The sequence below is a fragment of the Stenella coeruleoalba genome (genome assembly GCF_951394435.1).
Source record: "Stenella coeruleoalba genome assembly, chromosome: 15".
NCBI classification, from domain to species: Eukaryota; Metazoa; Chordata; class Mammalia; order Artiodactyla; family Delphinidae; genus Stenella; species Stenella coeruleoalba.
Window position 1 is genome coordinate 12,622,065 of NC_137161.1, and position 24,983 is coordinate 12,647,047.

The following is a 24,983-nucleotide window of genomic DNA, read 5'->3' on the forward strand; positions in this document are numbered from 1 at the left end:
TCAAATGGGGTTAATAAGAGCGATTGCCTCTGGGTTGACCATCTAGGTAGTTAGGAGGAGCTGACATGGGCACTGAGACCTGAAAAGCCAGGGCAGGGCATTCCAGGGGGAGGAAGGAGTAGGTGCAAAGGCCCTGAGGTGGGGTCTCATGTCGTGTGTGGAAGGAGCAGCAAGGAGGCCGTCGTGGATGGAGCCCGCGGTGAGGGGGGCTGGTGGGCGAGTGGGGGATGAAGGGGAAGTGTGCTGCGGAAGTTGACTGCACAGGGCTGTGTGTGCCTGTGCCTTCCTCTGGGAGGGGAGGAAATGGGGACTGGATGACTTCCGGTTTCCCCACGGCTGGCAGCATGTGGGGTGGGGGCTTGCTTTTCAGGCGGTGGACACATCCCGCGTTGGCATATTTCACTCTTGACCAGAGAATCCCTGTGCTGTTCTCACTTTGGGAGCCACCCCATGGGTCACCCCAGGGCCCTTTGGAGAGAAGAGAGGCCGGGACGGGCTGGGATGGGCTGGGAGCCCAGGTTGTGAGAGCTTCGGAAAGCTAGGTGGGCTCCAGACGCCTGCCCGGGCCCCCTGGGCTGCAGGGCTGGGCCTGCCCGCCTCCTGGGCCCCTCACAGCTGGGGGCGGCTGCTCCGGATGTGGCCTCTTGCATGGATGGCCGCCCTGCTGGCGGGGCTGTGAGCGTGCTGGCTCTCCAGCCACTGGCCCGCGGTCCCGCAGGACAGATTTGTCATCTCTGAGTCAGCCTGGGGCAGCTAGAGCAGCTGAGGCCAGTGGCTCCCCCAGGCTCTGCTCTGGGGCCTTGGCAGGCTGGGGCCTGCAGCTCTGAATTCATTTCTGCTGTAGCTGAGGAATTCCCTCCCGGGCCCCTCCGCTGCTGGCAGGGGCCTGGGGGGATACACCAACAGTGGAGGCCTCTGGCCTGGCTCTGTCGGGCCAGTGCCTCTTGGAATAACTTCTCACTTGGGCAGTATTTTAAACGAGAGGCTGGCTGAGCGGAGCGAAGCTCATTGACCTGGCTACAGACTAATGCCTGAGTTAGTCCCTGCTGACAATGTCGTTATTCAATCAGCAAGTATGTACTGAGCACCTACTGCATGCCAGGCTCTGTTCTAAGCACTTAGGATTCAGCAGGGAACACAATAGATCAAAGGCCTTTTCCTTAGAGCCGACCTTCTCACTCACCCTGCTTTCGCCGGCCATGTTATTTTCTGTACTCTAAGCTTTGTCCACCTCTGGACCTCTGTCCGTGCTGTTTCCTTGGCCTGTCACTTCCCCTACGTACACACACAACTCACATACTTTGCCTGGATATACTGAGATGATTTGGGTTGCAAGAAACAGAAACAGTATCTGGCTAACTTAAGGAAAGTAAAAAAGAGAAGGTGACTTATTGAGAAGTCCACAGAGCACCCACAGAGTCAGGGGGAGACCCAGGAGCCAGGTCCTAGGAGGAGCTGGCACCAGGAGACTCCCAGCTTCTCGGGAGCAGGCGCGGAGGGGCACCGTCTCCAGGGCACACTCTCGGGGAGAATTGGCACCAGCTGTTCCCTGACCTTGGGTTCCTCTGCTCAGGGAGCAGCCAGGTCAGTTAGGAGTTGAACTTGATTTCTAGTATCAGAGAGCCAACTACAGAGGCTGAAACAAATTAGGGGTTTATTTTTCTCTGGTATGAGAGAAGCCCGGAGGTTGGTGGCCCAGAGTTGCTAGTACAATCTCATGATATCTTTGAAGACCACCCCTGCTCTTTCTTTTTGCTCTGCCATCCTTAGTATGTTTCTATTTTTGAGGTCACATTGTGCTCTAGGGTGACTGCAGGAGCTCCAGCCATCGCACCTTTGTTTCAGGCAGGAGGAAGAGAAAGGAAGGACCGGGGACAAAGAGTGTTTTGCCAGAGCTCCCTATCAGTGGTTTCTGCTTGTATCTCATTGGCCACCTCTAGCTGTAAAGGAGGCTGGGATCTGTGGTTGTCTAGGTAGATGAATTGCTGTCTGTAAGAGTGAGGGTTTCAGTACTAGGGCGGGATGGGGCCGGGGAGGGTTGTTGCTGGACAGCCAGCAGTGTCTGCCACATAAAATCGCCCTTTCTCGTTTGTGGTGTTTATGGCGCACCATGCATTTCTCACATGTAAATAATTAACATGCAATCAAATGCTTCTCTTGTTTGGTGTTTATTAATAACAGTCACAGACACGGTTGGGGGATACCACAGGAAACAAGACAGACACACATCCCTGCCCTCGCGGAGTCTCCATTCCCGGTGGTGGTGGGCTTTTTCCCAGCCTGGCTCAGCCCCTTGGCTCAGCGGGTCCACCTAACACCCTCTGCTTCTTGTTCTGTTCCAGGGCGATTGCCAGACACGCGAGGAGGCGGTGGCGCTTGGTGTGGGCCTGTGTAACAATGGCTTCATGCACCACGGTAATCCGCCCCTTCCCCTTCAGCCCAGCCTCCCCGGGGTGGGGTGGGGGTCCTGTCCTGGAACAGAAGAGCTGGCAGGGACCCTGGTCCCTGGTGCATTTTATGGCGGGGGGAAACTGAGGCCCAGAGAGAGCAAGTGGTGGGCTGGCGGCTGCCCAGCGTGCCCGTGGGTGAGCCCGGGCTGGATGCCAAGTGGGCCTGTGCTGCCCTTCCCCACCCCACCCGCCCCGTTCTTCACTGATGGGGACATCACTTCAGGTGGCCAGTGGGGACCAAGGTGGCTGGTAAAACACAGACCGGATGTGAGGTCAAATCCATGGACTTCCTAAGCCCTTCCTCCCTCATGGGATGTGGCCTCCCAGGGTGGGCAGTGAGGGTGGACGACGCGGACCTGGCCCACGGGCATCCGGGGAGGAGAGGAGAGGAGAGGAGAGGGGTCCGTGGGGACAGAGGACGGGCGGGTTGTGAGCGTGAGAGAAAAGAGGCCAGGGGGGCCTCGCCCCTCAGGTGCCTCACTCCTCCCCACACAGGGAGAAGCACCTAAGAGGGAGAGAGGCGGACGGTCCGAGATGGTCCTGGGGCAGGAAGCTGGGGAGAGGGAGGGAGAAAATGGTTCCATTGACACCATTTTCAGTTAACACAGAAGTGATACTCTGCGTGCCCGGCCTCCTCCTAAGAACTCTGCATGTAGTAATGAGTTTCGTCCGTGGGGTGATCGATCCTTTGATGTTGGTATGAATGTCATCCCCGTCTGTAAACGAGGAATGGAAGCTCAGGCAGCTGGGACACTTGCTCAAGGTCACCTGACAAGGAGGGGCTGGGATTTGAACCCAGGCAGGCTGGCGTTGCAGGCCACATGTCGACCACTGAGCTCTGTGGCCTGTCCTTGTGGCCCTTGGGGAGCCCTGAGGCTCCCACCCTTTTGGGACGAGTGGACTTTGAACCTCCACTGAGGAGCCTTTCTCCTGTTTCCAGAACACTCCCCAGGGCCTTGTCACTTGCAGTGTCTCTCGCCCGGGTGTCCCTCCCTCCCTGCCTCACCCGCTCACTTCTTCGGTGTTTCTGCTCAATTCGTGCCTCCCCAGCGAGGTCACCTGGCCACCTGCTAGGATGGCTCCTCTCTTTCCTCACCCCCTGGACCAGCTCAGATTCGCTTTTCTCCCTGGAGCTGCTCTGTCCCTGCGTGGCTGATTCCACCCCTCCCCTCCATCTTTGCTCATCCTGCTGTCTTCCAGAGGCCGCCTCCTGCGTGCAGGCACTGTGCTAGGCTCTGGGGACTGGGGTGAGCACGCTGGATGCAAGTCTTGCCCTCGTGTGCCCGTAAGCGCGTGTGCGCGTGTGCGCATCACACGACAGTAAATAAGTACATTTTCTGGACTCTTGTGAGTGTGTGAGGAGGACTTTGGCTCTTACTCTAGTGAGCTGGGCGTCCTGGAGGCTTCTGAGCAGGGGAAGGATGTGCCTGGCTGGGCTTCTGCAGGTCCCCTCTGGCTGCCTGCGGAGAGTGTCTGTGAGGGTGGGGGCGGAAGCAGGGAGGCCAGGGAGAAGGCGGCTGTTATAGTCCAGAGGAGGGACCACGCTGCCTGGATGCACGTGGTGGCAGCGGAGGCCTGAGACTCGGGAAGGCTTCTGGCCCTTCCTCCTCCCAGCGTCTGCTCTGTGCTCCAGCTCAGGGGTTGGCAGACTCTGTCTGCAGAGGGTCAGACAGTAAATATCTTCATCCTTGGAGGCCACGCGGTCTCTGTCACAGCCCAGCTCTGCCCGTGTAGCCTGAAAGCAGCTGCAGGGGGATGTGTAAGCAAGTGGGTGTGGCTCTGAGCCAGTAAAACTTCATTTAGCAAAACAAGTTTTCTACCCCTGGTCTAGCTGCTGGATTTCCTCTCCCTTCAGCAGGGAGAGAGAGGCGCCCCTGGGGTGACAGGTCATCGGATTTGCCCCCTGCCTCGTAGCCGGCAGGCCCAGTTTTGGGCCTGACTCGGCGGACTGCCGGCAAAGCCCTGCTCCTCCCCGGCCTCAGTTTCCCCATCTTTTTTTTCCCGTCTGAGCTCAGCGTGGCCACGGCTCTGTGGGGTTGGGACTCACTCTGGGGCAGGTCGGGAGCCCGGCAGCCTCGGTCATTCCCGAAAGCCGCTCTGTTCCCTGCGGGGGCCCTCGCAGCTCCATCCCCCCCCCTCCCGTCAGCTGGGCAGAGCCTCTCATTTGTGGGTGAGAGTAATTAGGGGTCCACCCCAGCTACTATTTTGGGAAGGCGGCTAGCTGAGGACACTGTGGTGGGGGTGATCCCAGGCAACAGCAACACCCTCAGGGTCGCTCAGGGAGAGAAATTGCAGGGCGCGGTCCTTGCTCCCTTGTTCCTGCCACGAACTCAAAAATAGGCTGAAAGAGGAAAGGGCCAGGTCCTAGGGTTGTGGCCGCTGCGGAATGCAGGTTAGGGTGCAGGGTGGGGCGCGGGGCGGGGCCCGTGGGGCGCCTCCCGTGGTGTCCGACCCGAGCTCCCGGGGCTCTGAGGTGTCCCCGGGGAGGGACCCAGAGGCCAGCGGTCCAGTGCCTTGGGCACATACAGGGAAACTGAGGCTCACCATTTAATCCTCGCAGCCACCCCGGGAAGTTGGTGCTGTTATTATCCCCACAGATGAGGAACCTGAGGCTCAGAAGTTGGGAGGGGCCGGGCAGGGATTTGAACGTGGATCTGTGCCCATCTCATGAAGCCTGGCCAGTGGCCTCCACTGGAAGTTGGGAGTGGTTGGCTCTCACCTGGCTGAGCTCCCTGACTCCGGGATTCCAGATGTTTCCCCACATATTTCAGCCGAGACACGAGACACAACACGGTGCTTCCTCTTCCCACTCCCTGAGTCTTTTAGCCTCGTGTTTACAGTGGAGGGGAAGCCAGCCGGCCTCCTGGGGCCTGGCTCCCAGCTCTGGGGAAAGCAGCAATCTGTGTGTCTGTTGTCTCCAAGGAGGTAATAGAGGTGGCCTGAGAACGGTGCTCACAAACAGCGAGCTGTCCCGGGAAAGGAAGGAGACAGGAAGGAAGGGCTCCTGATGCTTTCCATGTCACCAAAGGTCTTCAGGGACGGCGGGGACATCGCAAAGCTAAGGCAGCTGCTTGTCCTTCTTTCGGGGACCTGCTGACTTCAGACGATTGCCTCGATTTCTCCCCTTTATTTAATTTGTCCTCGCCCCCATCTATCAGGCCAGGCTGGGCAGTATGGTGAAGAGGAGGAGCCTGGGCTCTGTGACCTTGGGCAGTTTATTTAGCTCCTCTGGGCTTCAGTCTTCCTGTCTTTAAAAGGGGTGCAGCAGGTCCTTCTTTGTCTGCGGAGTAAGTGAACTTAAGCCTGTATCCCCGGCGTGCCCTGCACGAGAAGGTATTTAGTTAAATTGTAATCCACAGGGACCACATCACATGCTGATTGTTACTGGTTCTTTTTATTCATTTTCCTGAGACTTGTCTTAGAACAGAGGTCAGAAGACTTTTTCTGTAAAGGCCCAGATAGTAAATATTTTAGATTTTGTGGACCATACAGTCTCTTGCAATTATTTAGTTCTGTCATTGTGGTCCCAAAGCATCCCCAGACAATATGTCAATAAACGGGTGTGGCTGTGTCCCAATAAAACTATTTCTAAAAGGCAGGAGTGGGCCACACTTGGCCCACAGGGACTGCGTGTGTTAGTCCCTGGTCTAAAGGGTTTCACTGTGGTCTCTTTCTGATTGTCAGTGAGGGTGAGTTCATACAACTGCTGCCCACTTAGATTTTCCCATATGTTAGTTGCTCATTCATATCCTTTGCCCTTTTATCGATGAGTTTCCCAGCTTTCTCTCGTTGATTTGTTGGAATTTCCTATATGTTCTAGGTATTTATTCTTTGTTGGTTTTAGACAGTACAGTTAGTTTTGAATCTGCGGCCTGCCTATGGCCTTCCTACTGAATGGAAGAAGTCCTTAATTTTATCATAGTGCTTTCTGGGGGGTCTCGTATATGAGCTCCTTTTCTGCTCTAGGACAGAGATATTCTCCTGCATTCTTGTTTGGTGAGCTTTAGCTGTTCTGTTCCTATGTAGGTGTTTAATCCAAAAGGAGTTTATTGTTACATATGGTATGAGGTAGGGATCCGGTTTTATTTTTTCTTTTCCCGTGAGTCAGTTTTCCCTGTACCATCTGTGGAACACTCCACGTGATCGTTCAGCATCCATCAGACGCTGAGTTCCCATAAACACAGCGTCCTCTTACGTGATTGCTGTTCTCTTCCGCTGGCTTTTAATCTGCTTCTGCTGTGGTTCCACACAGGTTTTGTTACCATGGCTTTGTAATATGCCTTTATAGCAGTGGGGCGAGTTCAGCTTTTTCAAGGGAAGTCAGAAAGCCAGGCTTTTATGTCGAATATCCTAATATGTTAGTATTGGCACAGGATTTTACTTAATAGAGCACCGTGCTGGCCAAACCAAACTTGTCCAGGGGCTGGTTCCGGCCCGTGGCTGCCAGTTGGCATATGCTCCTGAAAACTTCCCGTGTGAGCCTGACCTTGCGCTTGCATGTCTGTGGGTTCACAGTGCTGGAGAAGAGCGAGTTCAAGGATGAGTCCCAGTACTTCCGTTTCCACGCAGACGAGGAGATGGAGGGAACCAGCAGCAAGAACAAACAGCTTCGCAGCGACTTCAAGTTGGTGGAGAACATTCTGGCCAAGCGCCTGCTGGTAGGAGCAGAGCTGTGCCGCTGCCTCTTCCTTCCCAGACCCGCCTGCAGGCCCGGGAACTGGGCAACCTTCAGGTTATGGCTGGAGAAGTTGAGGTCAACTTGGAGTACCCAAGAGTATGGGGGATTCTAGGCAGTGGCTGGCAACGCTGCCCAGAGGCCAGGTTGCTTTACTGGACAGACTACCCTCTTGACAGATGAGATTGGGCTCGCTGGGCTCCTTTTCTTTTCCTTCCCATCTCCTCTTGTCTGCCCCACACCCCAGCCTAGCCTTGTGCAGGGAGGATGGCCTCCTGAGTCCTGCAGGACTCCTCCTGCACATGAAAACCTTGTGTCTTCTGGGCTGTCACCCTGTCCTTGTTGAGTTGCTGTAAATAGCCTTGCAGTTAAGGTAGAATATTTACCAGCCTGTGCAGATGTTTCACTAGCCTAGCCCACCAAATGCTGTTTCTCTCCCCCTGGTGAGCAGCGGCCCCCATCTTAAGGCCTGGCCCACAGTAGGCAACTGGGAGAGAGGCTTGGAGAGGTTAGGTCTCTTGTCATTGCCAGAGTTGAGGCCGAGGTCCACCTGATGGGAAGGCAGCTCCATTAACTTCTTTCCTATAGTACTTACGGGGGCTGCTGTTCCAATTCCCATTTATTGCACAACGAAGCCCTCCAGTACTCCCAGTCACACTTAGGATAAATCCAGTCTCTCACCATGGCCTTCAAGACTCGTCATGCCTCTCCGGCTTCATCTCCTGTGCTCTCCCCTTCTTCGTCCCACCCACCCCAGCCACTCCAGCCACCCTGATCTTCTTTCTTATCCTCCAGTACTTTGGAGCCTGACTCAGGGCCTTTGCACATGCTGTGCCCTCCGCCTGAAGCACTTTTCTCCACCCTTTATAAACTTCTGTTCCTCACTTTATTCAGGTCTCAGCTCAGATATCACCTTCTCTGGCCCCACTGCCACACCACTTCCTGTCCCTTTAAGTCATTTGTTAATTCAAACTACATACACTCCCTGCACCACATTCTATAGTTCTTTGTTTGTAGTCTGTCTCCCCCAGTAGATAGTCAGCTGCACGAGGGCAGGAACCGTCTGTCTTGTTCAGTGCTGTTTCTGGAACAGTAAAGTACCTGGCCCATATAACAGGCAGCAGCTCAGCACATATCTATTGAACGAATAAATGCATTTCCCTGTATCCCCACCACCACTGACCCCCCCGAACCCACCAACCTGCCTGTCATCCTGTGATGGGGAGGGACGGCTCCTCCCTAAACCCCCTTCCTGTCCCCAAGTTCTTGGTGGCCGGATACCTTTGGATCTATTTTATTCATTAAGTCAGTAAGTTGTTATTGAGCACCTACTGTATGCCAGCAGATGGGGAGACAGTGGTGCATAAATAAGGAGGCTCTGTCCTCAGGTTGGGGAGAGGAAGGGGAGACAGGCAATGAAAAGTAACCTAATACGTGTGGTCAGCAGCAGGCTGAAGCACGAGCCCAGTGGCGGGTCTTCACGTGACAGATACGTATTGAGCATCTTCTGCGTCCTGGCACCATCCTGCCGCACCCCACCCCCCAGTCTGTACCCTGAGTAGATCTGGGGCACGAAGAGCTGGCAGGATCACGGTTCTCACCATGGGGGCCAAGGTGGGGTTGGCTCCAGGCCCCCCTCCCTGCCTCATCATCTCTCCTGCCTCGGACCCTCAGATCCTGCCCCAGGAGGACGACTATGGCTTCGACATCGAGGAGAAGAACAAGGCCGTGGTGGTGAAGTCGGTCCAGAGGGGCTCGCTGGCGGAGGTGAGGCCGCTCAGAGGGGCCGCCCTGGCTCGGGCTGGGTGCGGATGGGAAAGTGGGGCATCTCTCCTCGTTTCTCGAGGCAGGCCGGCTCAGAAAGCCCTGGGATGTCAGTGGTCCCTCCTTGTTCATTGCCCTGGTGGGGAAAACGAGGGTGGGGCAGTCTTGTCTGCAGAACCCACGGCTTGGGGCTGCCCTCCCAGCATGTGCCACCGGCTCCCCCTGCTGGCCGTACGGGGTGGTGCATGAAAACGACCCGAGGGTCTGAATCCGCTCGGATTATGGAACAAATATCCGGGGTTACTGTGACATGGATACAAGGTCTGGAGCAGGACAGCCAAGGATTCAGCCCCGGGTCCTCTCAGCTGTTCCCAGGGGGTGTGCAGGTGGGTGGGAGAGAGGCACCTGCCGCTTTGTCCAGGTGCTCTGGTTGCTTCCTCGTAGCGATTAGCTATGTGTACGGCTGCGAGTAGCCACATGCTGGCCTCAGTGGCAGGAACCGCGGGGCTTCATTTTTCTAATAACATAAGCAGTGAGAAGGAGGTGGTTGTGTCTTGGTTCGGGGTCGATGTCTCTTTGCCTTTCCTGGCCAAGCCCTCGTGGTCACAAGGTGGCTGCCCCAGGTCCATGCCTTGTGTCCTCACGCGGCTGGGCGGGAAGCACTGACAGCTCCTCCTCAGGGGAAAAGCGTCTTTCCCGTTAGCGCCCCCTGTAGGCCTCCCTCCATAGCTCGTTGGCCAGAACGGGTCTCCCCAGCGCCCTAACTGCTTACCACAGAGGGGAGCGGGGCCGCCCTGGGGGGCTCCCGCTGGTTGTGCTTGGTGCCTGGTGCCGGCTCTGTGCTGCCTGAGTGCATTCAAGGCTCCTTAGTGAGGAGGAGAAGGGAGGGGAGGGGCCAGTTACCTGGTGTGCTTGTCTCCCGCCCCACCCCCGCCCAGATGGCCGGCCTGCAGGTGGGGAGGAAGATCTACTCCGTCAACGAGGACCTGGTGTTCCTGCGGCCCTTCGCAGAGGTGGAGTCCATCGTCAGCCAGTCCTTCTGTTCCCGCCGCCCGCTGCGTCTCCTGGTAGCCACCAAGGCCAAAGAGTGAGTGTCCCCCCGGGTGGGGTGTCTGGTGACCTTCCTCTCAGGTTGAGGAGTTGCCCGAGTCCTAGAGGTGTTGCTGGGGGCCCGAGCCATCCCGATTCCCCGTGCTTTGGGCTCCTTCTGCAGGCACGTGACACAGTGCTGCTGCCTTTGTTCAGTCGACAGATGTTTGAGTGCCTGCTGTGTGCCCACTGGTGTGTCAGGCTCTGAGGATGCAGCCCCGTCTGGATAGATTCATTTCTACCCTCATAGATCTCAGTCTGTTTGGAGGGTAGAGCAGGAGACAGACAAAAAACAAAGCAGAAAAGTAAGAGACGTACTGAGCCAGGTAGTTCAGGTAGTAGTGAGTGTGGACCAACATATAAAGCTGGGACAGGAGATGGGCTGGGTGGAGGGGTGGTGGTCAGGGAGATGCCCCTGAGAACCGAGGTGAAGACCTGAAGGAGGTAAGGGAGCGAGTCAAGGGGACTTCTGGGGAGGAGGGTTCCAGGCAGGGGAAACAGCGAGTGCAAAGGCCCTGGGGTGGAACTGTGGCTGGTGTGTTTGAAGAACAATGAGGAAGCTGATGGGGCTGGAAGAGAGTGAATGAGAAAGAGGGGTGGGCAATGAGGTCAGCCAGGCCCTATAGGGCCTGTGCCCACGTTAAGGACCATGGAGCTACTGGAAGGTTCTGAGCAGAGGGGCGGCATGATCTGATGTAGGTTCTGGCTGAATCTCTCTGGCTGCAGGTGGAGAAGAGATTGTCAGGGGCAGAGGTAGAAGCAGGGGGAGTGGTAAGGAGGCTGGTGGCCCAGCCCCGCGTGGCAATGGTGGGGTGGAGAGAAGTGGTCGGGTACCAGATATAGGTACAGGGAGAAGCATTTTCTATTTCATAACCTGTGGATTTGGTTTTCACTTCTCCCTTCTATTTAAGGCAGATGCTCCCGGTTTTCTATTGATGAGCGTGATGGAAAGTTTTAAATAGGATTATTTCAGTAAAAAGACGTGTCAATTTAAGGAAAATGATTGATAGTTTGGTTGGTATTTAGAAGTGGCAGAAATCACCAAGGTGGAACGTTCCTGCTTCAAGTTCCAGAAATACCTGGTGTTTGAGAACAGGCTCTCAAGACGGCCCTATCTGGCAGGTGGGGACGATCCAAGGCCCAATGTAGGGGGCACGCCCTTAGTAGGGAAGCTCCTGGATTAATGACACCTGCTGTATGACCCTGGGAAGGTGTTGCCCCCTCTGCCCTGGTGACCCACCGCAGAATGGCCAACACCTGGGCTTTCAAATCATGCTCTCTGGGGGACACATGGGCATTTTTCTAGAGTCCGCACCAAGATGTGCTGGGTCACTTGTCACTCTCCCAAATCTGTGATTATTGAATAAAATGTTCACTGGCCAAGGTGCTGGTCTGGCTGCCACGAGGCCTCCTCTCACCAAGAGAATGATGGAGAAGGGGTAGGAGGGTGAGTGGGAATTTCTGTGCATGGACTGAATCTCCAAGGGTGGGCCAGCTGGTTCTGATCAATCAAAGATCCTGCTGCCGTGGGCTTTGGTTAGACGAGGTTTCTCTATACATTTGGACAGCGTGGTGCTACTGCTGTTTGGGGTTTGAGTTCCCAAAAGCCTGGGGGGCAGGGGCTCCCGGGGTGACCCCCTGGGCTGTCGGGAGCGGTACTGCTTTACCTTATGGCTGCTTTTGCTTGCTGCAGGATCATCAAAGTCCCCGATCGTCCAGAGGCTCTGTGCTTCCAGATCCGTGGAGCTGCCCCGCCGTACGTCTATGCTGTGGGGAGAGGTGAGCGGGAGCCTAAGAGGTGGAGAGGGGAGCTTTGGGAGATGGGTTTGTGTGTGTGTGGAAGGAGTTCAGAGGCCCCCAAACCATTACCTCCAGGCCTGTGCTTCTTAGTGCACCATTAGCACTTACCTTCTTTGCCTGAAGCCAAGGCTTGCAAACTCTTGTGGAGGGGGGGTCAGGCAGTTACAAATGGGCAACTAAAATGAAGGCACTAGGGAGTGGCGAGGACTATGGCAAAGTGAGAAAAATACATGTTCAATCAAAAAGGGGCAGTTTTTCTTCAGCTGAAGCTCATTATTGCCAGGCAGGAATGTGGACCTCCTCCGGCCATATTTGGTTTTTTTTTTTTTAAAGAAACCAGAAATAGGAATTTGGCCACACTTCTGTGGCCAGATAGATCCAGGCCATAGGCCAGCAGTTTGAGACCTCTGATTTCTTATTGCCTTCTCTTGTGTGCTGTTTAAGAGGTTACTCTGTCCAGGAGATGAAACCAGATTGACCTGAGATACAGGATTCCCAGCCCTCTTTGCATCTGAGGGCCCCGTTTTTAAAGTTGAAACATTCATTGCCCACTCTTGTGGTCATAGTTGTACTTTTAATATGTATTGATCGAAAATGCATGTCACGATAGAAAGCTATGGAGAATTTGTTAATATCTTCAAGTAGGTTTTAATTTTATTTATCCCTAAAGCAGTGGTTCTCAACTGGGGGCAGTTTCACTCTCCAGAGACATCTGACAATGTCTGGAGACATCTTTGGTTGTTATAACTTGGGGTGCGGGTGCTACTGGCATCTCATGGGTAGAGACCAGGGATGGTGCTGGACATCCTCCAGTGCCCAGGACAGCTCCCCACAGCAGAGAATTATGCAGCCCAGAATGTCAGTAGTGTTGAGGTGAGAAACCCTGCCTTAGAGCAGAATAGGTGTGTATAGGCAAACTAGGCAAAAATAGTAAGACAGCTGACATTTCTTGAGTCCTTACTAAGAGCCAGGTACGGGGCTGAATGTTTAACATGTTTCAACTTACCGAATCTCTCAAGAACCCTATGAGTAGATATTATTAGTGTCTTCATTTTACAGACGAGGCAGCCAAGGCACAGAGAGGTTATGGAACTTGCCTGAGGTCCCACAGTTGGTCAATGACAGAGCCAGAATTTGAACCCGGGCTCCTGGGGTCCAGGCCTGTACTTGTCCGCATCACACCACGCAGGCCTGATTTTTTTCCTGTGTACAAAGCTTGACATTCACTTGCATTTCTAGACCCTTCATATTAACCACACAGAACCCTGGGGTCTAAGCCCTGCAGTTTGGGAGTTGTGGTATAGCTGAGAAAACATGCCCTTAGAGTTTGGTAGACCTGGGTTCAAAACCTGCCTTATCCTAGGCACGTGACCTTGAGAGAGTCACTTTGCCTCTCCGAGCCTCTGTCTCCCTGTCTGCAAAACGGGGCTGATCCTGGCCCCAGTATCATGGGTTGTAGTTGGACTTTAAAGGAGATGAAGCTCTAGAGTGAAACGTTTCTGGATTCAAGTCCATTCTCCCTTGCTGCATGACCTTGGGCTAGCTGCTGCTTCTCTGAACCTCAGTCTCTTCTTCTGCAAAATGGGAATGCCAGTCCCTGTCCTGCCCACTGGCATGGGGTGGAGAGTGGCTGCAGGGTGCGGGGAATGGAGGTGGCGTTTGGGGGAGTTGGGGTGGTGGGTGGGGTGGGTGACAGGTTCATCTGGTTACTTGCCCTTGCCTGGCACTGCCCCAGGCTCTCTTCGCCTGGCATCCAGCCTCGAGCACTCTTGTCCCCCTTAGGCTCTGAGGCCGTGGCCGCAGGCCTCTGTGCCGGCCAGTGCATTCTGAAGGTCAATGGCAACAACGTGATGAACGATGGAGCCCCAGAGGTCCTGGAGCACTTCCAGGCTTTCCGGAGCCACCGAGAAGAGGCCCTGGTGAGCCCCCCAGCAGCTAAGGGGATGGGGAAGCCCTGCTCATTGGCGTAGGGGCTGAGGACCACGTTCCCTTCTCTGGGGAAAAGCCTGAAGGCACCACAGCATTTTGGGTGGGGTGGGGTGGGGTGGGGCTGCCTACCTGGCAGGGCTGAGCTGGGCTTGGGCTCTAGGACCTCTCTGCTTCCTAAACCTCATGGCCTTGGTTTTCATAGCTGTGAAACGGGTGTGATAAGACCCTCTTTTCTTACCACATGGGCACGTCGGGCAAATAATCACGTCAGTGGTAAAAAATTGATGTTATACTTGGGTTGGGGACCAGAGTTCTGTGGAGGGTGATCCTAATTCATTGGTTCATTTAATAAGTGTTTATTGAGCACCTGCTGTGTGCCTGGCATGTCTCGAGGCCCTGGGGCCACGGGAGAGACAAGGTTTCTGCTCCCATGGAGCTGACTTACATTTCCTAAGGCTCCTCCTTCCCTGGCTTCTGTGTGGAGCATAGACTATAGACAGTGAGGGCTGAATGTGACTGCAGGTCCCTCAGGAAGGTTCCAGAGTGAAGTCTGGGAATGCTCTCTGAAGGTGGTGTTGCCGACAGGCTAAAAGCCTGAGCTTTGGAATTAGGGAACAGTGTGCACCTCGGCCCCTTCCCTTCCTCCCTGGGCTCCTGGCGTCGTGGCCGCCCCTCTTACTCTGCTCCCTGCACAGGGCCTGTACCAGTGGGTCTACCACACCCACGAGGATGCCCAGGAGGCCCGGGAGGCCCCCAGCGAGGACCCTAGTGGCGAGGGGGCCCGAGAGGAAGACCAGTCCAACTCAGGTAACAGGACAGGTGGGCCGTGTGACGGAGGTGCCAGTAGGGACTGGGTCCTCCTCTGTGTGCACAGCCCTCCCGATCCCATCCAGTCCATCTCGACGCCATGGGTTCTGTGTTAGTCTCTGACTGCTGCCGTAACAAAGTACCGCAAACCTGGTGGTGTAAAACAACACACACTGGGGGCTTCCCTGGTGGCGCAGTGGTTGAGGGTCCGCCTGCCGATGCAGGGGACGCGGGTTCCTGCACCGGTCCGGGAAGATTCCACATGCCGCGGAGCGGCTGGGCCCGTGAGCCATGGCCGCTGAGCCTGTGCGTCCGGAGCCTGTGCTCCGCAGCGGGAGAGGCCACAACAGTGAGAGGCCCGCGTACCGCAAAAAAAACACAACCAAACAACACACATTTATTATGTTACAGTTCTGGAGGTCTGGAGTCCGAAGTGAGACTCACCAGGCTATAGTCAGGGTGTCAGCAGGGCTGCTTCCTTTCTGTGGCTTTATGGGAGAATCCATTCACTTGCCTGTTTCAGGTTCTAGAAGCTTGGCTCGTGGCCCCCTTCCTCCATCTTCAGAGCCAGCAGTGTTGGCCTGCGTCCTTCTCACACTGCCACCTCCCTAATTCTAACTCTCCTGACTCCATCTTCCCCATTTAAGAACCCTTGTGATTACACTGGGTTCACCTGGATCACCTGGAATAATCTTACTGTAAAGTCAGCTGATTAGCAACTCTATTTCCAGCTGCAACCCCAATTCCTCCTTGCCGGGTAACATAGCGTACGCACAGGGCCCAGGGATGGGATGTGGGTATTTTTTAGGGGTTGTTATTCTTTTTCTTTTAATATTTTGTTGCAGTGTTTGTTTTGTTTTATAAATTTATTTATTTTATTTTTGGCTGCGTTGGGTCTTCATTGCTGCGCGCGGGCTTTCTCTAGTTGCAGCGAGTGGGGGCTACTCTTCGTCGCAGTGCGCGGGCTTCTCATTGCGGTGGCTTCTCTTGTTGCGGAGCGTGGGCTCTAGGCACGCGGGCTTCAGTAGTTGTGGCTCGTGGACTCTAGAGTGCAGGCTCAGTAGTTGTGGTACACAGACTTAGTTGCTCCACAGCATGTGGGATCTTCCTGGACCAGGGCTCGAACCCATGTCCCCTGCATTGGCAGGCAGATTCTTAACCACTGCGCCACCAGGGAAGCCCCAGGGGCTGTTATTCTGTCCACCACGGGCTCCCATGTTTTTCTCTCTGCCCAGCCTCAGCCCTGGACCCCCAGACCTGTCATTCTACCTGACATCCCCGGATGTCTAACAGGCATCATGGCCAAAATTGAACTCCTGAACTTCCTCTGAAGCTTGTTCCTCCCCTCAGGGTCCCCTCTCCATCCTTCCAGATTCTTAGGCCCCAAACTCAGAGTTCTCCCTGACTGTTCTTTCTCCTGTATCCTGCCACCTTGCTTCCAGCATCCAGGCTCATTGCCTGTACCTTCCCCTTGCAACCAGAATCACCACCTCCATTGCTGCCTGGTCCGAGCCACCATCATTTCTCACCAGGACTATTGTAATGGCCTGCTCACTCTTCTCCCTGCCCTGCCTTACCTCTCCTCCTATAGGCTAGTCTCAAAAAATAGAACAGAACCTTCCAGTGGCTTCCACCCTATGCAGGGCAAAGACCAAGTCCTTGTCATGGTTTTCCAGGCCCAGCCTTGCTTCCCAGCCTCACCTCTCATCACTTTCCCACTTGCCCTCACTGCTCCATCCACTCCAGCCTCTTGTTCTTAAATACCAAATGGACTCCTGCCCCAGGGCCTTTGCACTTGCAGTTCCCTCCGCCTGGAATGCTCTTCCCCTGAGTACTTCTTACCCATGCTCCTCACCTCACTCAGCTCTCTGCTCAAATGTCACCTCCTCAGAGAGGCCACCTTGAGTGCTGTAATTAAATAAGCCCTTTCTGTCCCTCAGTGTCTCCTTATCCTGCTTTATTTTCTTCACCATGTGCATTACTTGACATATATCATACAGTTATTTATTGCTTTTCTCTGTTTTCCCCACTAGCGTAAGCTCCCCGAAGGCAGGGATTTTGTTTGTTTCATTCCTTGCTGGATGCTCCGAGCCTTGAACTGTGCCTGGCGCGTCGTAGGCGCTGAGTGAATACTTGTAGTTTGAATAATAGCCCCTCCTCTCCGGTTGCTTCTCTGGACTCTGCCCCGTACTTCTGCTGGGCTGGGGGTGGGGGCAGATGCCGTGGGTAGACCAGGGGCTTGGGTGCCTCTGTGTCCAACAGCTCTGGGCTCCTGACTGGTGACTTTGGGGTCAGAAAAGAACCAGGGTTTATGGGGTTGGCTGGGGAGCTATCCTGCACTGCTGAAACACCCACAGCCTGGCAGAGGGGTCCTAAAGGGGACAGGCTGATGGGGAGGGGGGAGAGGCCAGCTGGCAGGTGTGAGCTCAGTTTGTGCCCCTCTGAGAGGAATGGGCTGTGGGCCTCCTTCCTCAACACGTGGGCGACCCCTGATGATGACCGTAAACCACGCTGAGAGGAGTTGGCGGTTTCTACTCTTCTGTTCAACAAGTAGAAGCACCTACTATGTGCCAGGTTCTGTTCTAGGAGCTGGGAGACACGAGTGAGCAAGGCAGACAGGGTCCCTGCCCTCAGGACACGGATGTGAGGGGAGCCAGACAGTGAACAACAGAACAAAAAACCTGACAAGTGGTGACACAGTATGAGGGTGAGGGGAGAAGGAGTGATGGGGTGTGTGTTGAGAGGTCCTCTTTGGAGCTGGTGGGGAGGAAGGCAGTTCACGCCAATAAAGTGTCTACTTTCTCCTTAGATACATCACTGCCTAGCTGTGTGGCTCTGAGGAGTCACAGCCTCTCTGGGCCCATATTAATCAGGACTGAAACTGAGCTACATAAAAACATTGGCTCAGCAAACTAAGATGTCTGAGTAGGGTCAGCAAGCTTCAGTTCTCGCTCAGTCCAGCACTTTATATAGTGAAGAGGCTCTTGCTTTTTCTCCAGTTCTCAGCTCTGCTCCCTCTGTGTTGGTTTCCCTCTTACATGCTGTTTTTCCCACCTGGTGGCTCTAGTGACTTGGGATCCAGTTGAAAAAGAGAATGTCTCCTTCTCTTTGCAGATGCAACAGAAGTGCCAGACTTTACTCTCATTGACTCAGCTTGGGTCACGTGCTCACTCCTGAACCAATCACTATGAACAGAGGAAATCAAACTTGCTGATTGGCCAGGCCTTTGCCTCTGGGGGAGGGTGTGGTTGGGGGGAGCCCTTTTCTGAGCCACATAGACTGAGAAAGGGGCTCAAGGGTAGATTCCTAGAAGGACAATCTTCTAGAACAAGAGGTGAACGATAGCGGGCTGGCAAAAATGAACAGAGCTGCAGCACTTTAGTCCCCCCATCCGTCCAACACAAGCCATCTGCGGTGCTGGGTCAGGAGGCTGGCTTGGTGTGGGGTGGTGCCCCCTCCTCAGGGCTGCCTGTCCCTCTGGCTTCCAGCCTTCCCCCTGCTGTCCCTGGGTCCCCAGCTGAGCCTGCACGAGGACAGCCCTGTGGTCAGCCTGACGGTGGACAACGTGCACCTGGAGCATGGCGTGGTGTACGAGTACGTGAGCACAGCGGGCATCAAGTGTCACGTGCTGGAGAAGATCGTGGAGCCCCGTGGCTGCTTCGGCCTCACTGCCAAGGTCTTGCTGGGTGCTGCCCTGCCCTGGGGGGTGGGGCAGCCTGATTCCCATGTCCTCAGAGTTAACCTGGAGCCCTGCATCCTAGTTCCTCCCCCTCCACTCGGTAGCTGTGGGGCTTAGGAGACTGACTTGTTATCTCTTAGCCTCAGTTTACTCATCTGCTAAATGGGCCAGTAATAGAGCTGACCTCACACACGTATTATGAGGCATATAGTAGTCACCCCAGATAAACCCATTAAGACCCTCCCAGGTGCACAGCGAGTGCTCAGTAGCTGTTAATATTTCTGCAGATCCTTGAGGCCTTTGCCACCGATGACAGTGTCTTTGTGCAGAACTGTGGGCGGCTTATGGCCCTGAGCAACAACATAAGGACCATGTCCCACTATGAGTTCCGCAACATCTGTGACACCAAGCTGGAGAGCATCGGCCAGAGGATCGCCTTGTACCAGGAGGTGCCTGCACCCTACAGGGTCTCAACTTGGGGTATTTTGGTTGTAAAAGTCAAAACCCAACCCAATTTAGCTTAAACAAACAGGAGAATTTATTGGTTTATATCACTGAAGCGTCCAGAGGTGAGCTTCAGGCATGGTTGTATCCAGGCACTCAAACATCACACTATTACAAGAACAGGGCCTCTCTCTTTCTCTTGACTTTATTTTTCTGTCTTGGCTTTGCTCTCAGGCAGTTCCTTTTCATGTGGTGACAACATGGCCCCCAATGGCTCTAGCCTTAGCAACCCCAGTAGAAAAGGAACTCAAGAGAGCTTTTGTTGACTTGGCTTGGGTCCCTTGCCTAGGCCTGTACCAGTCTCTGCAAGGATGGGGAGGTAGCCTTACCTGAACCTCACGGACTGTGGGTCAGGGAGAGATGTTCCTCAAGGACAGCTCAGGTAAAATGGAGAAATGAACGTGGGTAGGTACTTGGAGGCCTCACATTTCTCCAGGCCTTCCCTGAAATCTGGGTCCAGTAAAAGGCACTGCAGGGGAATTTACTTTTCCATTTGGAGCTATTGACATTTTGTCCAATTTTGGATTGTCTGACCTAGGCCAGGATAAAGCGGGTACTGGTGGTGGGCCAGGATTTCCAGACCCCTGTATCACGACTCCACGTCCCCCACCTTTCTCAGTTTGCAGCTCAGCTAAAGAGCAGGGTCAGCCCGCCCTTCAAACAAGCACCCCTGGAACCCCATCCGCTGTGTGGCCTGGACTTTTGCCCCACCAATTGCCACGTCAACCTCATGGAAGTGTCCTACCCCAAGACTACTCCCTCGGTTGGCAGGTCCTTCAGCATCCGCTTTGGTCGCAAACCCTCCCTCATCGGCCTTGACCCAGAGCAAGGTAACTGTGTGTGTCTGTCAAAAACTGTGTCCAGATCTCACACTACAGATACTTAAACAGAAGTATGTCTGAAGGCCAGCAGTCCAGAGCTGGATTGATAGCTCCACGGTCATCAGGGATCCAGGCTCCTTCTATCTTTCTGTGCCACCATCTCTAGATGTTGCTTTTATCCTGAAGGATGCCTCATGGTATATAGAATGGCTGCTGGAGGACCAGCCATCATGTCTACATTCCAGGCAGGAAAAAGATCACAGTAGTTAAAAGTATATTAGCACCAAACCGAAACTTTCTTACTGAAGTAATTCAATGTATTAAAAGAATATTTAAAAGAGAAATATTTCTCATTCATTGGGATCCTTAAAATGAATTTGTATACCTCTGTCTAAGGGGCTTGTGGGTGTCTGGGGGCTGTTTCCAAGTGAACTCTCCCTCCCTCCACTGTAGGTCACCTGAACCCCATGTCCTACACCCAACACTGCATCACCACCATGGCTGCCCCATCCTGGAAGTGCCTACCTGCTGCGGATGGGGACCCCCAAAGCCAGGGTCCCAACGACAGCAGCTTTGGGTCAGCCAATGGAACCCTTGGCCAGGAGCACCGGGGTTTGAGCTTCCTACTCAAGCAGGAGGACCGTGAGATCCAGGATGCCTACCTGCAGCTCTTTACCAGACTGGATGTGGCCCTGAAGGAGATGAAGCAATATGTTACCCAGATCAACAGGTGAGCCCTGGGCCCAGGAGAGAATGGCCCGAGTGTCAGGGTCAGGATTTCTCAACATCAGCGGCATCAACATTTTGGGTAGGATCATTCTTCGGAGTTGGGAGCTGTCCTGTACATTATAGGCTATTAGTGGTATCCCTGCCTTCTACCCACTAGATGCCAGTAGCACCCCCTGCCCCAGTTGTGACAATCACACATGTCTTCAGACATTGTCAAATGCCCTCTGGGGGGCAAAATCACCCCGATTGAGAACCACTGATCTAATGAAAGGACGGATGTAGACAGCATCATCAGTAGAAGCTAAAACTATTTGTTGAGAGGTTTGGGGGGAACTTTATCATTTAAATGTTGCAGAAGGAGAGACGGCTAGACGTGATGTCCCTTTTGGTGCGAAGCAGCAGGACACACGCACCGCATCACCTACAAAACGTTCTTGCAGCACAGGTCGCACCATTCTCTGATCAAAGTTCTAGGTCTCACTACTCAGCTGGAGGACTGGGTTTTAAGGGAGGATGAAATGCCACCTCAGGGACGCAGTTGGCTAAATTCAGAGGGTGGGTGATTCTAGATGACAAATGACCCAGTTTCTTTAACAAATAAATGATTGGAGGGGAAGCAGGTACAGGGAGGCGGGGGAGGAGGAACTGTTAGGGAAGAGACTTGAGAGACACATCAACCGAATACAGTGTCTGGACCTGGTTCGGGTTCTGTTTCTAACATACCATCTGTGAGAAGACACTTTGGGGAGCATCAGGGATCCCGTGGTCTGGGAACTAGATGGTATTAGGGAATGATTGATTTAGTTAGGTGTGGTAACAGTGACTGGTTATGTTTACAACAGTGTTTCTCAGCCTCAGTACGGTTGACATTTTGGGCCCGATAATTCTTTGTTGTGGGATACTTAGTGGCATTCCTGGCCTCTACTCCTTGGATGCCAGTAGCTAGCCCACCCCTCCCTGCCCTGCTTCAGTTGTGACAACTAAAAATGTCTCTGGACGTTGCTAAATGTTTGCGCCTGAGGGAACTTGCTAAATTGCTAACCGTTTCCTGGAGTGGGAGAGTGGGGGACAGAAAGCACCCTCAGTTGAGAACCGTTGCTTTAAAAATAAATCCTTATGTGCTAGAGACACATATGGAAGTGTTTATAGGAGAAATTATATGATATCTTAGGTTTGTTTTAAACACTCCAGAAAAAGAAAAAGCAACAGGAAAGATGGAGGAAAGAAAAGTGGATCCTGAGTTGCCACTGTTGAAGCTGGCAGCTGGTTACCTGGGGTCCATCATACTGGTCCCTCTCCTTTTGTGTATGATAGAAATTGTCAATGAGAATAGGAAAAATAATGTAGGGTCTGGAGGCAGGAGGCCTGGGTTTGATCCTGGCCCTGCCACTTATTAGCTGTGTGACCTTAGGCAAGTCACTTAACCTCTCTGAGCCTTGATGGTCTCACCTGTTAAAATGGGGCTAATCATAATACTGACCTCATTGAGATGTAGTAGGATTATATCAGCCAGGGTTTACTGATCACTTACAAGGCACCAGACACTCTTCTAAGCACTTTACATATTTTAACTTCCTTAATCTTTACAGCAGCTTAGGACATAGATAGTGATATTACTCCAGATGAGGAAACTGAGTCTCAGAGAGGTTTAATAATTAGCTTTAGGTCTCTGAACTAGGAATTGGTAGCATTGGGATTTGAACCTGGGGTCTGTCTGTCTTAAAAACCTATAGTCTTAACAATTATACTCTATGCCAGGGATTGACACACTAGGGCCTATGGGCCAAATCCAGCCCACTGCTTTTTTTAAAAAAAATAAAGGTTTATTGGAACACAGCCGTGCCCATTTCTTTACATGTTGTCTGTGGTGCTGTCACAGTACAGCAGCAGAGTTGAGTGTATGGTTGTAACTGAGACCATATGGCCCTTATAGACCACGTTTCCCAGTTGCCTTCTTTTCTCTGGAGCCTGTGTGTAGCTTGGCTGTGAAATAAAGAGTATCCATATGTCACGCCCCCTACAGGAGGGACAATGGATTCACATCTGCAAAGTTGCTGGTGGGATTTTCTTATTTATTTATTTATTTATTTATGGCTGCGTTGGGTCTTCGTTGCTGTGCGCGGGCTTTGTCTAGTTGTGGGCAGCGGAGGCTACTCTTCGTTGCGGTGCGCAGGCTTCTCATTGCGGTGGCTTCTCTTGTTAGAGAGCACGGGCTCTAGGCATGCGGGCTTCAGTAGTCGTGTCATAAGGGCTCAGTGGTTGTGGCTCGCGGGCTCTAGAGCGCAGGCTCAGTAGTTGTGGCGCACGGGCTTAGTTGCTCCGCGGTATGTGGGATTTTCCCGGGCCAGGGATGGAACCCACGTCCCCTGCATTGGCAGGCGGATTCTTAACCACTGCGCCACCAGGGAAGCCCTGCTGGTGGGATTTTCAGGGAAGGGCCACAGAGCATTTGATGGTTCCCTCTGCTTAGGATCAAAGGTGAGGCCTGAGCTTCCCTGGTGGCGCAGTGGTTGAGAGTCTGCCTGCCGATGCAGGGGACACGGGTTCGTGCCCCAGTCCAGGAAGATCCCACGTGCCGCGGAGCGGCTGGGCCCGTGAGCCGTGGCCGCTGAGCCTGCGCGTCCGGAGCCTGTGCTCCGCAGCGGGAGAGGCCACGACAGTGAGAGGCCCGCATACCACAAAAAAAAAAAAAAAAAAAGGTGAGGCCTGAGGTCAGGGCCTTGTCTGGGGCCTCCGTGGAGGCAAGTGGAGCCACGGGCCTCTGCCTTTAAGTTCAAAGTCTTTGCTCCTGCAGGCTGCTGTCCACCATCACGGAGCCCACCTCGGGTGGGTCCTGCGATCCGCCCTTGGCCGAGGAGGCCTCATCCCCCCAGCTGGTCAGCGAAGAGACCGAGATGGACAGGACCGACCACGGGGGCAGCAAGAAAGTGTGCTTCAAGGTGTCAGAGGACGATCAGGAGGACTCGGGCCATGACACCATGAGCTACCGGGACTCCTACAGGTGGGGGCAAGCGGGGCTCTCGTGGGGTTTGCTGTGAATGGCCAGTGGCACAGTTGAGGCCTCCGCTGTGGGAAAGTCAGAATCAGAGGACATTTCCCAGGAAGCAGTGGGACGGGGCGCTGTCGCCTAGCCATGTGGTCCTGGGAGGTTAGGCCGTGCCCCACAGCACACCCCAGATGCCCCCTTCGGCTCCCCGTCCCCTGGTGGACACCACCCATCCTTTCTGCCTTGGTTCCACTCCGCACACGTTGTAGGAATGTGGTCCAAGGAAAAGTCAATATCTGCAGTGTGTTTTAAAATCAACGTTAAGACCTCTGGTTTCTGCAACAAACACTATTTTTACTTGATCCAGGGAGTAAGACCATTTTTTCCCCTGCTGACTCAGAGGATCTGAATTGTTTTCTCCTGGTTAAGTTAATTATTAACAAGATCAGGGAAGTTTGAATTAGTGGGTTAAATAGACTGAAACCCCAATTTCCTGTAATAAACCATAGAGTGAGTGAATGGAATTCCTTACCACAAATAAACAAGCACCATAGCCTCCAGTGAAAGGTTACATAACATCTGACCATTGTGGTTAAAGCAGAGTCTTGGAGGGCACTTCAGTTGTTCGTGGGCAAAATACAGAACTGATAGAATTTGGCAAGAAAGGCTTTGGTCCCCATCCTTCCAGCTTTTATATCCTTTCAGTCTTCAAGGGACCAGATTGGTCGGTGTTTCTTGGTGTCTGTATTACGAAATGGTCTGGCTGACTGGGTACCGTGTGTTCCTGGAGCCTCTTGTCCACAGACCAAGATCTCTCCATCTCTCTGGGTTTCCATCCTGACATTTTTGGGTCCTCCGATTTTTCCTTTAATTGTCAGAAAGGTGAAGGAAAGAATTTCAGGGTTGTGGTTTTTAATTCCCCATGCCTTCTGACTTCCTGGGATACAAGCCAAGCAAACACAGTCCTTGTTCTTAGGAGGTTTCTAGCCAGGCTGGGGAGACAAAATATGGAACCATGTGGCCAAGTGTGGTGAATGCAGGTGTGTCCAGGGACAAGGCTGTCCCACGAAGACAGTGACAGGAGTTACACCCAAACGAAAATGATTCATTATCCACCTACCACTTCTGTACTGAGGCCTGGAAATGTTTCCCCAGCGTCAGACCTAGAAAACGCACCAGGACAACCCTGCCCGTCTATGGCTCTGGCGCTTGGCCCACAGTGCCTTCTCTGGGCCAATCGTCCACCCAAGGGTTTTGTCTACACTCCAGAAAGTGGGTTCGGGTGCTGGGACCAGAGGCTGTGAGTGGGAGGGTGACTCATGCCTTTGTCTCTGCTGCTTTGCAGTGAGTGTAACAGTAATCGGGACTCCGTCCTGTCTTACACCAGCGTGAGAAGTAACAGCTCCTACCTGGGCAGCGACGAGATGGGGTCTGGTGAGTGCAGAGGCTCGTGCTCCAGGAGAGGGGTCCCCCAGCGCGATTCTGTTTTGTTTATTTTGTTATGCTTCACTCCATGTTATATTGTCTTCTATTACTTTGCATGGTGTGGTAGTGGTTTTCCTTCAGTCCTTTAGCAAACATTTATTGCACACCAGTTATGTGCTGGGACCACGGCAGTGAATGAAAAGACAAAGATCCCGGCCCTCACGTTCTCCGTGAACGCCACGGACACGGGACAAATAAAAACATACACGATGCAGTTACATGTTGTGGTGAGGGCTCTAACGTTACTAAAATAGGGCGACCTGAT

The 24,983-nt window shown here is 53.6% G+C and overlaps 1 protein-coding gene across 1 annotated transcript in view; it reads left to right on the plus strand.

Moving 5' to 3' along the window:
* PREX1 (phosphatidylinositol-3,4,5-trisphosphate dependent Rac exchange factor 1) overlaps positions 1–24,983 on the plus strand; it is a 198,356-nt gene that overhangs the window by 155,138 nt on the left and 18,235 nt on the right. The window contains exons 15-27 of the mRNA XM_079946475.1: positions 2,343–2,415; positions 6,966–7,108; positions 8,800–8,892; positions 9,828–9,976; positions 11,672–11,757; positions 13,561–13,697; positions 14,403–14,514; positions 18,003–18,190; positions 18,481–18,642; positions 19,317–19,527; positions 19,972–20,248; positions 23,042–23,248; positions 24,579–24,667. Coding sequence (XP_079802601.1) covers positions 2,343–2,415; positions 6,966–7,108; positions 8,800–8,892; positions 9,828–9,976; positions 11,672–11,757; positions 13,561–13,697; positions 14,403–14,514; positions 18,003–18,190; positions 18,481–18,642; positions 19,317–19,527; positions 19,972–20,248; positions 23,042–23,248; positions 24,579–24,667 — 1,927 coding nt within the window. The remainder of the gene's footprint in view (positions 1–2,342; positions 2,416–6,965; positions 7,109–8,799; positions 8,893–9,827; positions 9,977–11,671; positions 11,758–13,560; positions 13,698–14,402; positions 14,515–18,002; positions 18,191–18,480; positions 18,643–19,316; positions 19,528–19,971; positions 20,249–23,041; positions 23,249–24,578; positions 24,668–24,983) is intronic.